This window comes from Engraulis encrasicolus, chromosome 18, assembly GCF_034702125.1.
Source record: "Engraulis encrasicolus isolate BLACKSEA-1 chromosome 18, IST_EnEncr_1.0, whole genome shotgun sequence".
Classification (NCBI taxonomy): Eukaryota; Metazoa; Chordata; class Actinopteri; order Clupeiformes; family Engraulidae; genus Engraulis; species Engraulis encrasicolus.
This window is the reverse complement of record NC_085874.1, coordinates 41,072,479-41,086,966: the sequence shown is the minus strand read 5'-3', so window position 1 is coordinate 41,086,966 and position 14,488 is coordinate 41,072,479. Positions and strand designations below refer to the sequence as shown.

Here is a 14,488-nt window from a genome sequence, read left to right as displayed (position 1 = left end):
TGAGGTTCTCCTTCAAAACCACTCAGCGTAGCCAGGCCGTGCTCTCCTAGTGACGCAACACCTTCAGTGTTGCTACTAGTCAGGTCAAGAGCAATGCAAGTACTTTCTGAGCTCCAGAAAAATCGGGAACTCCTCCCACTTTTTCGGAAAGCAAACAGCCATTAGCAAACCAATGGAGGCGAGTCAACCATGCCGTTTGGGAAATGTTAATTCTTATGCTCTTGGTCAGACCAAGTCTTGATGAGATTTGAAAGTCGACGGTAATCAGGCTACACTGAACGTGCTATCAAGCGAGCCACTGTGTGATACGCTGTGGCTGTGAAAGCGTTTGGGCTGATCGTTGTCATCGGTGATGATGGGCACAGAGATGCTCTCCTCCAAGTCCAACTCAGAGCCGCTACTCTGAGGTGGTTCTCCGTCAAAACCGCTCAGCGTACTATCAAGAGAACCACTGCGGGGGACATGGTGGAATCCGCTGGGCCGATCGTTGTCATTGGTGGTGGCCGAAGAGATGCTTTGGGACCTAGTAGTGCTGCTGGTACTCGGAGGTCCTCCTCCCTCAAAACCGCTGTCGAGCGAGGCACTGCGGGAGACGTTGTGGAAACCCTTGGAAGGATTGTTGTCGTCATCGTCGCCGCTATCGCTCGTGGAGATGGGAACACCCTCGGAGACACTTTCAGGCCCTGAGGAGCTCATGGTGCTGCTGCTGCTGTTGCTCTGAGTGTCCGGTACCTCTGCCTCCGTCGCTACTGCTGCCCCTGCCTCTGCCCCTGGCCCTGCCTCTGGCCCTACCCCTGCCTCTGCCCCTGCTGCTGCCCCTGGCCCTGCTGCTGCCCCTGCCCCTGGCCCTGCCTCTGAGTTGTGCCGCACAAACTCCCACAGCTTGCGGCTGAAGACCTCGCGCGTGTTGCACCTGCTCCTGAAGAGGATGACGTAGCACTTGGGGATGAAGTGGCAGAACAGCACGGCGCAGGAGGACATGAGGATCACCGTCATCTCCACGCCCGGCAGCAGCACGCTGGCTCCAGTCCCGGACCCGGTCCCGTTGCCGCCCCAATTGCCACCCCCGTCGCTGACCCCGGCCTGGGCAGCATACACGGGCCCGAACACGGCCCAGCAGATGAGGTAGACGAGCATGCTGAAGCTGATGAACTTGGCCTCGTTGTAGTTGTCGGGCAGCTTGCGTCCCTTAAAGGCGATGAGGAAGCAGAGGACGCCGATGAGGCCCACGTAGCCGAGCATCACGCCGAAGAACAGCACGCGGCCCTCGGAACACTGGAGCACCAGCTCACGGTCGCCGCGGGCGACGAGGGTGGCGTGGGGCGGGCCGAGCAGCAGCCAGGTGCTGCAGATGGCCACCTGGACGGACACGCCGACCACCACGATAAGGTAGGGCTGGGGAAACGAGAAATGACATTAGTAGAGTTGCAGACCACCATGATTAGGTAGGGCTGGGGAAACGAGAAATGACATTAGTAGAGTTGCATACAGTAGTGTACACGAGAGTGGCGTCAGCTTTATTTATCCTGAAAGAAATTCAGCATAATGTCTATATATGATACTCTATATAGTACCGTACGTACCTATATGTGTAAGGAATAATTGACGACACGTTGTGCGTATAACAGGAAAAATAATGCACACATAGGTGGTGAAGTTGTCTGTTTTGATATTGAATATATACAGTAGTATACTTATGTATAATAATAATAATAATAATAATACTTGTATTTGTATAGCACTGTATCATACAAGGCATACAACTCAAAGTGCTTAACAAATGGGAAAAAAAAACATCACTGTTAGAGATGGATTTAAAAGGAGAGGAAGAGAGGAGAGGCATAAATAGCAGGAAGGCCTAGGAAGAAGAGATAGGAAGAGATTGTAGAGTCATAAGGTCAACGTAGGTTAGGACCAGGATTCTTAGAGGCGTAAGGTCCATAGTGGCCGGGTCTAGCATAAGTCATAAGACATGTATGACATTATAGACAGGGATGTTCACCTGGTAGAGTTTAGCCACGACCCTCTTCATGGTGGGCCCCAGCTGGAATGCCAGGACGATCTTCAGGGACTTGGCCAGGACGCAGGAGGCGCACAGGGTGAAGCTGAGTCCGAACAGCACCTGGCGCGCCTGGCACTGGACGTCCGTGGGCCTGCCCACGAACAGCACCACGCTGGCGAACTTGCCCAGCAGGGACAGCAGGAGGAGCACGGAGATGGGCCGCACCGAGGCCTTGACCACGGGGGTGTTCCAGCGGTCCAGGAAGACCAGCAGCACCAGCAGCGTCAGCACCATGGCCAGCGCCGCCCAGCACAGCAGCACCACGGCCAGGGGCTCGCTCCAGTCGAAGAAGAGCACCGTTTTGTCCGTACACGCGCAGCTGCCCACGTCAGACCACTGGTCCACGCCACACTTGAGGCACTCGTGCGCATCTGTGGACACAGTGGAGAGAGAGGAGGAATAGGCTATGGGTCTGTGCGTGTTTATCATACAGTACCGGTAATTCAGTTAAAAAAACATTAGTTATTATACACACTTAGTGTGTGTATGTGCATGTGTGACTGAGAGAGAGAGACAGACAGACAGACTATGTGAGCATATCCTTTGTGTGTGTGTGTGTGTGTGTGTGTGTGTGTGTGTGTGTGTGTGTGTGTGTGTGTGTGTGTGTGTGTGTGTGTGTGTGTGTGTGTGTGTGTGTGTGTGTGCGTGTGTCTACACGTGTGTGTGTGTGTGTGTGTGTGTGTGTGTGTGTGTGTGTGTGTGTGTGTGTGTGTGTGTGTGTGTCTGTGTGAGTCTGTGTGCATTATGCGCACACAAATACCTGTTTCATTGCTGAAAGTGTTTTTGGGGCATCTTGTGCACTCGTAGCAACACATGGGCTGTCCTCTCTGTGGCAGTCTCCTGTACCCCACTGGACAACTCTCTGCACACTTGGACACTATATTGCCCTGTAACAAAACAATGTAATTAAAGAGATGGCCTGTGTCTTTGAAAGTGTGTGTGGCTGTGCGTTGGCTTTGGATTAAGAGCAATTCAAAATCAGGCAGACTGAAGCTTGCACTCGGTGAAAACTAAATAATGACTTTTGGTAATGCTTTACTTTACGGTGCAGATACCATACATAATTACGGTGTACTTTCTGGGTAATAACAGGGTAACAGAGAGAAGTTACATGGTATCTAACGAGTAAAAATGGGATAATTACAAAGTAAATACCATTAATTGGGTAACAACAGTGTAAAGGAAAGATGATGAGATGGTTAGAAAATATGCAATAGTTTCATAGTAATTCTTTTGATATGTGTATTACATGGTATTTACTTTTTTCAGAAAGTGCACTCAACTCCCAATTGTTCTTTATAAGGTCTTCAGGTACCTCGAAGGCTTAGGGAGAAATGTCTGTCTGTCATGCTAACCCACTTAAATAAAATACAAGCATCACCCTAGAGTGTGGCTTTTCTACAAAATATGAACTAAATTTAAAAAATGATCCCCATACAAAAGTGGATTTTTAATGGTCTCACAGTGTGCTGTGCTATTTAAAAAAGGCAAACCTTTTGGGTGACCCCATACTCAGTGCAAAGAGAAGGAAACTTCCGTAAATAGCACAGCACACTGTGAGAGCAAACCCCACTTTTGTATGGACATCTCTTGAAAGTGAAAGTGAAAAGTGAAAGCCCATTGGGAAACTCCAACTCCCATTGTCATTGTGACACAGCACTCAACAGCACACAAGGCACACAATCTCTTTAGACAAACAAAAAAGAAAATAAATAAATTAATTAATTAATTATTGAAACGAAATTAAACAATAATTACAAAATAATAACACATCATGTATTAATCATAACAAAATTAGTTGTTTACTACAGTGTATCGAAAGTCTTTATTTTCAGAGTTGTCAAAAAGTGAAATGAATCTGTTTGGAAGTCAGAGGCGTGCTCAGTCCCTTTAGGAAGATGAAAAAAGTATTCTTGTGGGTGCTCTTTGGTTCAAGGTTCAATGTCAAAAAAGTTGCTTGAAAAGAGAAAAAACTTTTCTTCACCAAGGCACTCCAAAAAGTATAGTTAAAATGTCTTTATTATTATGACATGTCCATTAAGGACTTTTAAAATTGCCCACGCGTAGCGGCAGTTGAGCCTTCTTCAGGGCATAGTGATACTGACACAGTGTGAAGCCTTTTGTTAGACAAACATTCCACCTGTTGACTAGTTGATTGCCCACAATTAGTGCACCTCCCCCACCACAGACTTAAGTGTAGCTAAGACCCGCCCCCTCAAACAGGTACTTGAAAACAATTACAAAAAATAGCAGATCCAGTATATTAAACATTTCAAAAAGTAGATACTGGGTACAATAGCAGTGATAAAATACAAAAGAACACATTGTTACAAAAAAGGTCTGTAGTCCATTTCCTCATTAAGACCTGGATGCTCCATTGCCTTGAAGCTCCAGATCCAAAAGGTTTCTCTCTGTAGCAACCTTTTCAATCTGTCCCCACCCCGTACAGTTTTCTTGATCACTTCAATCCCCTGTACTTTTAAAGATGATGGGTCACTCTGATGAATTTCTCTATAATGTTTGGCCATTGGATAATCCTCATTGTTTGTCTTGATTGCATATTTGTGTTCTGAGAAACGTGCTTTTAATTTCCTCTTTGTTCTCCCCACATAAAAACATCCACAAGGACACAGCAAACGGTAAACAACATATTCAGAGTTACAGTTAATAAAATCATTTGTTTTGTATTCCTTTTTTGTTCTCAAATCTAAAAAGGTTTTGCTCTGGATGATACCCTCACAGTGTTTACATGATCCACACTTATAGGTCCCGTAGAGGTCTTTTTGTATCCATGTTTTCTCTTTCCTGTCTGGCAAGTAACTTTTGACCAGTTTGTCTTTTATAGAGGGGGCCCTTTTGAAAACAGTCATTAAGCCCATACGACTTCATTGCGAGCGTCGACGTTGCGCAACGGACGTCAGCGAGAACTTGTTGTCACGATGTGGGTGTTATTAAATACAGCGCATTTAAAGTCGGCCACAAATATGAACGAGACGATGAGCTCGCACCGGTTTGCTCTACTAACACACCACGTGTGAGGAGTGGGGGGACAGGCAGTGAGGAGGAGCTGAAGTGGGGACCTGCGCAAACTTGTGTAGAGGTGTGAGACAAGACCCATATACACACGTGAGTGAGTTGTTGACCAACCAGTTCATGGGCGCGTGACCTCGGAGGCAGTCCGCCGACGAGCGCCGACGAGCGTTGAAGGGGATAAGCAACTGCAGAGGTTGCAAGATCTGTCTGCAGCCGCATTCATCCCGCGATAGTTTTACACCATGTGACATGTCACCTCGTCAACGCAACGTCGACGAAACTTCGAAGTTTGACAGGAAATCTAACCGTCATGCAGCATTTTCATCCAGGGTGCATTGCTGTCTAAATGCGCATTCATGCGTTGATGACAACTCGATCGCACCTACTGGTGGATCAGGGAAGACTTCCTTCAGAAGTGGGTCGCTATGGATTATTTGCCAATTTGACCTGATGATTTGTTTCATCTTCGGGGCACAGCTGTTGAATTGAGTGATGAAGCAAGGCCCTCTGGAGCTTCAAGGCAATGGAGCATCCAGGTCTTAATGAGGAAATGGACTACAGACCTTTTTTGTAACAATGTGTTCTTTTGTATTTTATCACTGCTATTGTACCCAGTATCTACTTTTTGAAATGTTTAATATACTGGATCTGCTATTTTTTGTAATTGTTTTCAAGTACCTGTTTGAGGGGGCGGGTCTTAGCTACACTTAAGTCTGTGGTGGGGGAGGTGCACTAATTGTGGGCAATCAACTAGTCAACAGGTAGAATGTTTGTCTAACAAAAGGCTTCACTGTGTCATTATCACTATGCCCTGAAGAAGGCTCAACTGCCGCTACGCATGGGCAATTTTAAAAGTCCTTAATGGACATGTCATAATAATAAAGACATTTTAACTATACTTTTTGGAGTGCCTTGGTGAAGAAAAGTTTTTTCTCTTTTCAAGCAACTTTTTAGACAAATGAATCTCTTGAAATATAAAATAGAGTATCTTATTTACTCACTGTTACTCTGAAAATCTTTTCCCGCCCATCACCCAGGAAGGTCAGCTGGCTAGAGGTGATGTTGTATTCAGCCACAACGTCATGCGTATTTACTCCATCCTGGCCTTCCCTCCACAGCACCAAATCATAGCCAGAGTCATTCAGGTCCCCATGCTCATCAAAACTGTACGCTGATCCATCAAACTTAAAAGTGGCTGTCCTCAAGGCATGCGTCAACTAGATTGAAAAAACAAAACAAATGAAAAAAATGGGACAGAAGTATGTAGGCCTAGATAAACATGCCAATACATCAATTTGTTTATGAAAAAGTGTTTAGGACGAGAACAATTTCGAACGAGAAGCAATTTTCTGTGTATGAATGTTTTTCAATATTAGTCGTAGTAGAAGTAGTAGCGGCAGCAGCAGCAGTAGTAGTACTGGTCTTACCGGTAGCAGTGATATTTTATAATAATTTCATTACAATATACGTAGTTCATTACTGTTACTATCAATCACATAATTATCTATATATTGTCTTTTTTTAAGTATTTTTTGGGGCCGTTTTGGCCTTTATTAGTACAGGATAATATGAGAGTGGACAGGAAATTGTTGGGAGAGAGAGATGGGGCAGGGTCGCGAAATGACCCCGGCTGGACTCAAACCGGGGTCGCCATGGGTATGCAAGCCCAAATGTAGGGGGCTTAGCACGCTGCGCCACAGCGCCCCCTATATATAATCTTGCTATCCTTACCTCCCATGGTTCAAAGTGTTTTCCATCTCTGCAGTCTCTGTTGGCACAGAGGTTGGCTACAGCCTGGGCGGCAGCACTGACCGCTAACCCCACACTGAGGACAGCAGAGGGCTGGGCCCTCCTCTTCAACGCCTCCCCCAGCTGGGGCTGGGTGGCGTCGCCCCCTGGCTGACCCCTCAGGTACTCCTGCAGCAGGTAGGGGCGTAAATAATAATCAATATGTATACTATCGATGCAGCGATCCTACAGCCAACAATTGAATGGAATCGTATCACATCATTGGGCATTCTTAAGTATAGTAAATAATCGAAATGCTGGCCCCTAATGCCCTGGCACCATAACATAATAGAAGTGGAAAAGTAATTGGAAAAAAATCAAATCCAATCGAATCGTATCTTATCGTGGGGCATTCTCAAGTATCGAATATAATCGAATCGCTGGCCCCTGCCCAATGCCCTAGCGCCATATCATAATAGAAATGGAAAAGTAATTGGAGTCATGGAGGCTGGTGATTTACACCCGTAGGCCTACCTGCAGGATGGTGTTGTGCTGGTGGGCATCAAGGCCAGGGTTCAGGCCCTCCAGGTACCTGTCGAAGCCAGTCATCCTCCGGGCTGATCTCAAGGTGACCCCAAGGACGACTCCGAGGTCGCTGAGTGTTACGGCCTCCAGCATGCGCTCAGAAGTCGCCCAGGAGTCGCCGGCGATCCAGACCCGGCCTGTGGCGTTTGGAGTCAGCTCCCAGGCGATACGCATCATGTGACCAGGCTTGGCGAATGACACCATGGCGCCAACTCTCTGGTCATCCTCCAGGTGGCGCACTACACTCCTGATGGCAGCCGCGAGCTCGGGGCCCTGCACAGTAAAAAAAAAACAAAAAACGTTTTTCTGATCAGTAATCTCATCAAAGCTCATTTTCTGTAACTTAATGGTGAACTGTGTAGGATGGTGGCCAGAGAAGGTATTGCAACTATGCTGATCAATGAAACTTTGCTGCATACGTATTGGCAAATTTAATTTTTCCATGAACAGTTACTATATCATTTTTGCAGCATTTTTGTTTCCATTTCTGGACATTCAAAATGGCGGACAATGGAGACGATCCACCTTTTCATGTATGAACTATTCTTTTCATAGTACACTATTCTTACAGATGTAATTACAACACTAGGCATATGATATTACATGGTTTCAACTTTGTATTATCATACTACTATCGTTGTAATTCGTAAAAGTACATGTACTTCTGCTGTATACAACTCTGGGGGTGCATTCCAATATGCAGACTCCCGTCCTCCACTTGTGCTTGTGGCCTCTCCCCATCTCCTGGCCCCACCTCTGTGGAGAAAACAATAAAGCTTCCCAGCTGTCAGCCTAGCCACAACAACTTTGGGGGACTGTTTTTCATTCACCATCCCAATTGCAAATGAGAAAATGACATTAGAATTGTGCTTTTGCAAGATATTGAATTCATTTTCTGTCGTCAGTGACATCATCATGAGGTCACATGCAGGCAAGTGAGCAAGGAAGGAAGTCCGCAGATTGGAATCCACCCTGGGTTTCCCTGTTTGGTTTCCCTCTTCCCCATAGAGAAGCGATACACGTTGTGTCCTGCAGAGGGAGACGCTTTACATGGCTTTTATATGGGGAAGCCAAATCAGGGGTGCATTTCTCAAAAGAGAAGTTGTTAGCCTGTTAGCAACTTCGGTAGTTGCCAATGGGAAAATGCATTGAAAACAACAAAGTAGCTGATGTAGTAAGCAACTTTGGCTTTGAGAAATGCACCCCAGTTATCTCACCGGTGGCAGCACCACGGTGAAGGCAGTGCAGATGCCTCTTCTCTGGGCGTGCTCATGGAAACGCTGGGAGGCATAGCGGCCGTAGTCATCGTCAGTGGTTACCACGCCGACCCAAGTCCAGTCATGGGCCTCTAAGACGTCAACGATGGCCTTGAGTAGTAGAGATGTAGAGTAGACTTACTGCATTACATAACATGACATAGAGCAGGGGTTCCCAACCTTTTCCAACGTGGGGCCCACTCGAAATTGTCACAAATGTTCAGGGCCCACTTCTGACCCAATAAAGAATAAAACTCAAATAAATCAATAGCAACACACACCAAAATATGATTATAATTTGTAGAAAATTATTTCAAGGCCCACTTGGAATACCTTCAGGGCCCACCAGTGGGCCCCAGCCCACAGGTTGAAAATCACTGACATAGAGATATAGTGGAGAGTGGAGACAGGGGAAAGTAGAGGAGTGTAGAGAGTACAGCTTGAATAGAGATGTAGAGTAGTCTGAGAGACATAACGCATAGAGATATATGACGTCAACAGTTCCTTTTTTCAGGCATGTTAAACTTTTTTTCCCTTTACCTGCCATGTTTCAACAGTGTGAGCCACTGAGGAAGACGGAAGTTACTGTATGCACACCGATGAAATCAGGTAAAGGAAAAAAAAACGTTCACATGTCTGAAACAAAAGAAGATGGATATCTTGATTTACCAAGAATTATGATGAACTTAATACAGTACATTTACTGAAAATAGACATGGTGGAGAATGGAGGAAGAGAACAGTAGGGGGCAGTATAGAGTAGATAGAGAAGATACATAGAGTAGAGATAGAGTAGAGAAGATTCAATTCTTTAATCATAGAAAAGAAATCGCAAATACACAATACACTATTGATTTCTCTCTCTCTCTCTCTCTCTCTCTCTCTCTCTCTCTCTCTCTCTCTCTCTCTCTCTCTCTCTCACACACACTCTCTCTCTCTCTCTCACACACACACACACACACACACACACACACACACACACACACACACACACACACACACACACACACACACACACACACACACACACACACACACACCTGGGTCTGGTAGGTGTCCTCGGGCACAGTGCGCATGAAGGAGGGGAAGCGAGATTTGTCACTCAGAATTCCTGTGGTGGCACCGTAGCTAATCTGATTGAAACAGCAGCAAATATACAGTATGTTGCAGTAGTTAGCGTACAGCAGTGCAGAGCAGTAGCAACAGTATTTTGGCACTGTGTATGAACACCGGCGTTGTGAACAGGGCCGGCGCATAGGCAGTGTTGCCAGATTGGGCTTCCAGATGCCAGATTGGGTTTCCCGCCCAATTGGGCTGCTTAGGATGGCCGTGTGCGGGAAAAAATGGCATTTAGCAGAAAAACCCGCCCAATTTTTGCCATAGAAATCAATAGAATTGGGCGGGATTTTGTACTTCTAGGCGGGTTTTGAGCATTTTTTGGGCTGGAAATCATCAGCCTCATCTGGCAACCCTGGGCATAGGCAGATTAGGCGGTCGTCTAGGGCACAAAATGTCTTGGGGGACACCATGGCCCACAGAATTACAATATTAAGCAAAATGGAGCATTCAACTTTACATTGACAATGATTTTTAATGGGCACTCAGTACACATACGTGCAATGGTAGGCCTACTAGATCAGCCCTGCTCAATCAGATTTATGACATGTTTACAGAAACCAATGTCAAATTCCACAAAAATAAAAGATTGTTGCTCGCCTAGGGCAACAAATTGACGAGAACCAGCCCTGGTTGTGAACACGCTTACTCCACATTTGTCTTTGGAGAGCAAGTTTTTTCTTTCTTTTCTTCCCACAAAGTTACTAATGACACAATCAGACAGACAGATGGACGGACGGACAGACAGACAGACAGACTGACAGCTAAGGAATCAAACACAGATTCTGATAGGCAGACAGGCAGGCAGGCAGGCAGGCAGGCAGGCAGGCAGGCAGGCAGGCAGGCAGGCAGGCAGGCAGGCAGGCAGGCAGGCAGGCAGGCAGGCAGGCAGGCAGGCAGGCAGGCAGGCAATCCAGTACAAAGGAGTGGTCAAACGCAGCAACTGGTAGCAAAAATACTGAATCAGAGCAAGATATCGCAAAACACGCCCACTCAATGCAAAAGCGTGTGCTCAAGTTGGGTCTCCTAAGGGGGCGTTGTCCCCTTCTTCTTCTTCTCTTTTTGAGGTTTTCATAAGACGTGCGCTACCGCCATCTACAGCGCTAAGGGGACTTCATTCATTCTCAACCTCAGGACTCTGAAGGTCTCCTAAACAAAGGTCTCCTAAAGGGGCGTTCACCCGACAAAGTGGATACCGGAAAAGAAACAAAATGACGCTTCTTGTTAGATCCACCTTCTTTGCTGGTAGTCTTCAGATCTATGAAGTGAAAGGAAATGAAGCGCCACTAGGTGACTCCAGCCTAGCTGTGACTTCTGTCAATTCAGCTTCATGTCAGATTTTCCATCCCTCTTCCTTATGCCTTTTGCCTTACCTGTGGGATGTGCCTGATGGAGAGATGTCTGGCCACAGCGATGGAGATTTCAGAGTGGTATCCCCCTACGAGGACATCTACTGGTGTGGAGGGGGTACTGCTGCTCCAGCCTGTTCTATTCCCCTCCTGCAGTGAGAAGGTAGAGCCGTGGACATCCAGGAACCTCTGAGTGACCGCCAGCGCCGTGGTGACATCGGAGCAGGAGTCCAGGATGTGGTAGCCCAGCGTCAGGTTGCCTAGCAACGGGGAGTTGTTGATGGTCTCCACGGCCTCAATCAGCATCAGGGCCTGGAGCATCCGAGCTACGTTATACCTGGAAACACACACACACACATTCATACACAGGCACACACACACACACACACACACACACACACGCGCACACGCGCACACACGCACACACGCACACACGCACACACACACACACACACACACACACACACACACACACACACACACACACACACACACACACACACACACACACAGGGTGTATCAGTGAGTGACAATACACCGTTGTTATACTGTACCTGAAAACACGCACACACGCATGCACGCACAAGCACACACACACACTCACATACACACACGCACGCACACACGCAAGCATGCACGCGCGCACACACACACACACACACACACACACACACACACACACACACACACACACACACACACACACACACACGCACACACGCACACACGCACACACGCACATACAAACTGCATTGTACAAGACAAGACAGGGAAGCAGAAGTGATCTGGACAACAACAAGTACAATATCTCAAATTACATTACAGTGGAGTAACAAAAAGATCAGAAATAAAATAGCTGTAGGCCTATGTTATGTAAATAATAAAGAGTGAATTTAAGTAAAATATTCTTTTAGAAGGTTTTCAGTTTTAAGTAGGATATATTTTTAAAGGGTTTTCAGTTTTAAATAAGATTTTTTTTAGAAGGTTTTCAGTTTTACCTGGTGCATCCTCTCTTAGAAGGCTCTCCATTGGAGCCATCCTGGAGGTCCACACTCTCGTGCACGGGGAACAGTCCCCCGATGATGATGTCACCATCCTGCACCGCCATGAGAGGCTCATTGTAACTTGAACATTCTAGAATGTTCGCTCCAGAACTCCAGAGCAGCACCCCGATGTACAGCATGCACCGCGTTCTAAAGCACCTGTCCACTCCCATCCCCCTTCACTTGCGGTTTCAAACAGAGCAGGTGTCAGTACTGGAGTTCTCCTGTACTCTACAATCCTACTCCACTGGCCCTGCACAGCTCTCTCCTTTCTCCCTCCCACACAGCAACTGATGGTGTGGTCAGGATGGATTAAAATCCCTTTTTATAGCCTACTCTATGAGGAAGGGACTCCAGGCCTACCCTTCCCGCATAGTGTCCACACCCATTTGGGCACTGCCTGAAATCGAGCAACTAATTTTTTTCCCGCTTCTAGCCAATGCTTGCAATGTGCTTGAATGTGCTTGAATTTCTTGAAAGTGTCATTCATGGAGATAGCACACAGACAACTAACTTGGCTGTACTAACTGTGTGTGTTTGGAGGTCCATCTGGCTAAGATGGAAAAGCCCACCTGGGGAACTCCAACTGCCATTGTCATTGTGACACAGCACTCCACACAATGAAATTGCATTTATGCCTGTGCAAGGGGGGCAGCCCCCAATGGCGGCCCCTAGGGGAGCAGTGCGGTGGGACGGTATGTTCAGGTACCTCAGTCATGGAGGAGTATAGGGGAGAGCACTGGTTAATTACTCCCCCCACAAACCTGGCAGGTCGGGAGTCGAATCGGCAAACTTTGAGGTGTAAGTCTGACGCCCTAACCACTTACCTATGACTGCCCAAGTAAGGTAGTAGTAAGGGTTAAGTAAGGATATCACCATGTGGCTAAAGCTGTGAAGTAAAAGACAAACAAACAAACAAAAATAACCTGGCCTCTACTGCCTTACAAAGGCAAATCGCAGTAACTACATATTACTAATATAATTGAGTTAAGAGTCTGAGAATTGTCTTCATTCCAGCTCATTTATCTTGTGAAAAAGCCTTATGGTCCAAACGTGTCCCGTTCCACAGACATTGCTATGTCAAATTTGCAGTAACTATACAATATCCAACCTACTGCCAAGGCTTTGAAGGCCTTTTCCTCAGTTGCAATGTTGGGGTAGTTACTACATTTTGCGTTTGTAGGGCAGTCTAGAAATGACACACCACTAGTTCTTCACACTGTATTACAGTGCATGATAGACCACCCTGGACAGTGGCTTAAGAAAATAGACCCCAGCTATTGTTGTAATGTAATGATGCATGTCAGGACATTAAAGCAGTATCTCTTACAGATCCTTTATTTATTATGTAATTTTGCCATTCTGTTAGCACAACAAAAATCCCCCAGACATGTCTGTCTGCAGATAGGCTCCATTTGATGACAAGAGGCCATCGCAATGGTGGCTGACAACAATGGCCTCTCCTCCTCCTTCAACACACCATCCTCTTCCCTCTTCCTGGACTACACAAAGTATCAAAAGTAGTTCTTCAGACATCAGTAAAACGATCTACACGATTATTTTCAGCCTTGCCCTACTTCTGTATTCTGGTCAGATTTTTTCAGACAGTGAAGGTGGTGACAGGAAGCAAGTGGGGAGAGAAAGACGGGGAAGGGCCGGCAAAGGACCTAGGCTGGGAATCAAACTCGGGTCAGCCGCATGGCAGGCGAGTGCCCTACCGGTTGGTCACGGCAGGGCCCTTATTCACTTGTTTCAATACAAGAACACTTCAAAATGATAAATAATTCTAATTGCCTTGTTTTCACTATTTTAAATGTGTCTATGTATTATTGCATTCATTGCATCACATACAAGTCGGACTTGCTTGCTTGGATTTTGCTTGGGCATCCTCCATGGTCTGTACCCTCTTTGGGCACACGGGCCCGCCAGTGGGCCTGCTGCTCACTCTTTGCTGAAAATCCATCTGCATGAGAACCAGGTTACATCATAACAACACTGCTATGATAATACCAAGAGTCTTAAAGGACCAGTTCAGTCAATTTCAATATGCTGTTGTATTGCTCACGCTACCCTTGACTTGTCAGTAGCCTGGTGATGCCACATTTTTCGGCAAGCCCTTTCCGAGATATGAGCTACTCTAATGGGGGCAGCGTTTGTTTACATTTTATTTATTTTTTTAATTACATAGGCCTACTCCAAATATTTTCCCAAAAGGTACCACTGTTTGCTAGTTGTCTGCTGATGTTGTATAACCTTTCGGATGCTTTTGTGAATAAATAAAAATGTTTTTTTGAAATGTAAACAAAGCGCTGCCCCC

General features: G+C 46.3%; 1 protein-coding gene across 1 annotated transcript; it reads right to left on the bottom strand.

Annotated features, from left to right (window-relative positions):
- Nucleotides 1–264: 264 nt before the first annotated feature.
- LOC134468248 (G-protein coupled receptor family C group 6 member A-like) lies at nucleotides 265–12,236 on the bottom strand. The gene is made up of 10 exons (XM_063222191.1): nucleotides 12,127–12,236; nucleotides 11,153–11,465; nucleotides 9,704–9,796; nucleotides 8,626–8,775; nucleotides 7,358–7,681; nucleotides 6,827–7,012; nucleotides 2,823–2,949; nucleotides 2,003–2,433; nucleotides 848–1,395; nucleotides 265–637 (listed from the first exon to the last, which is right to left on the bottom strand). The coding sequence occupies exons 1-10, from the start codon at nucleotides 12,234–12,236 to the stop codon at nucleotides 265–267; spliced, it is 2,655 nt and encodes an 884-aa protein (XP_063078261.1).
- Nucleotides 12,237–14,488: the final 2,252 nt, after the last annotated feature.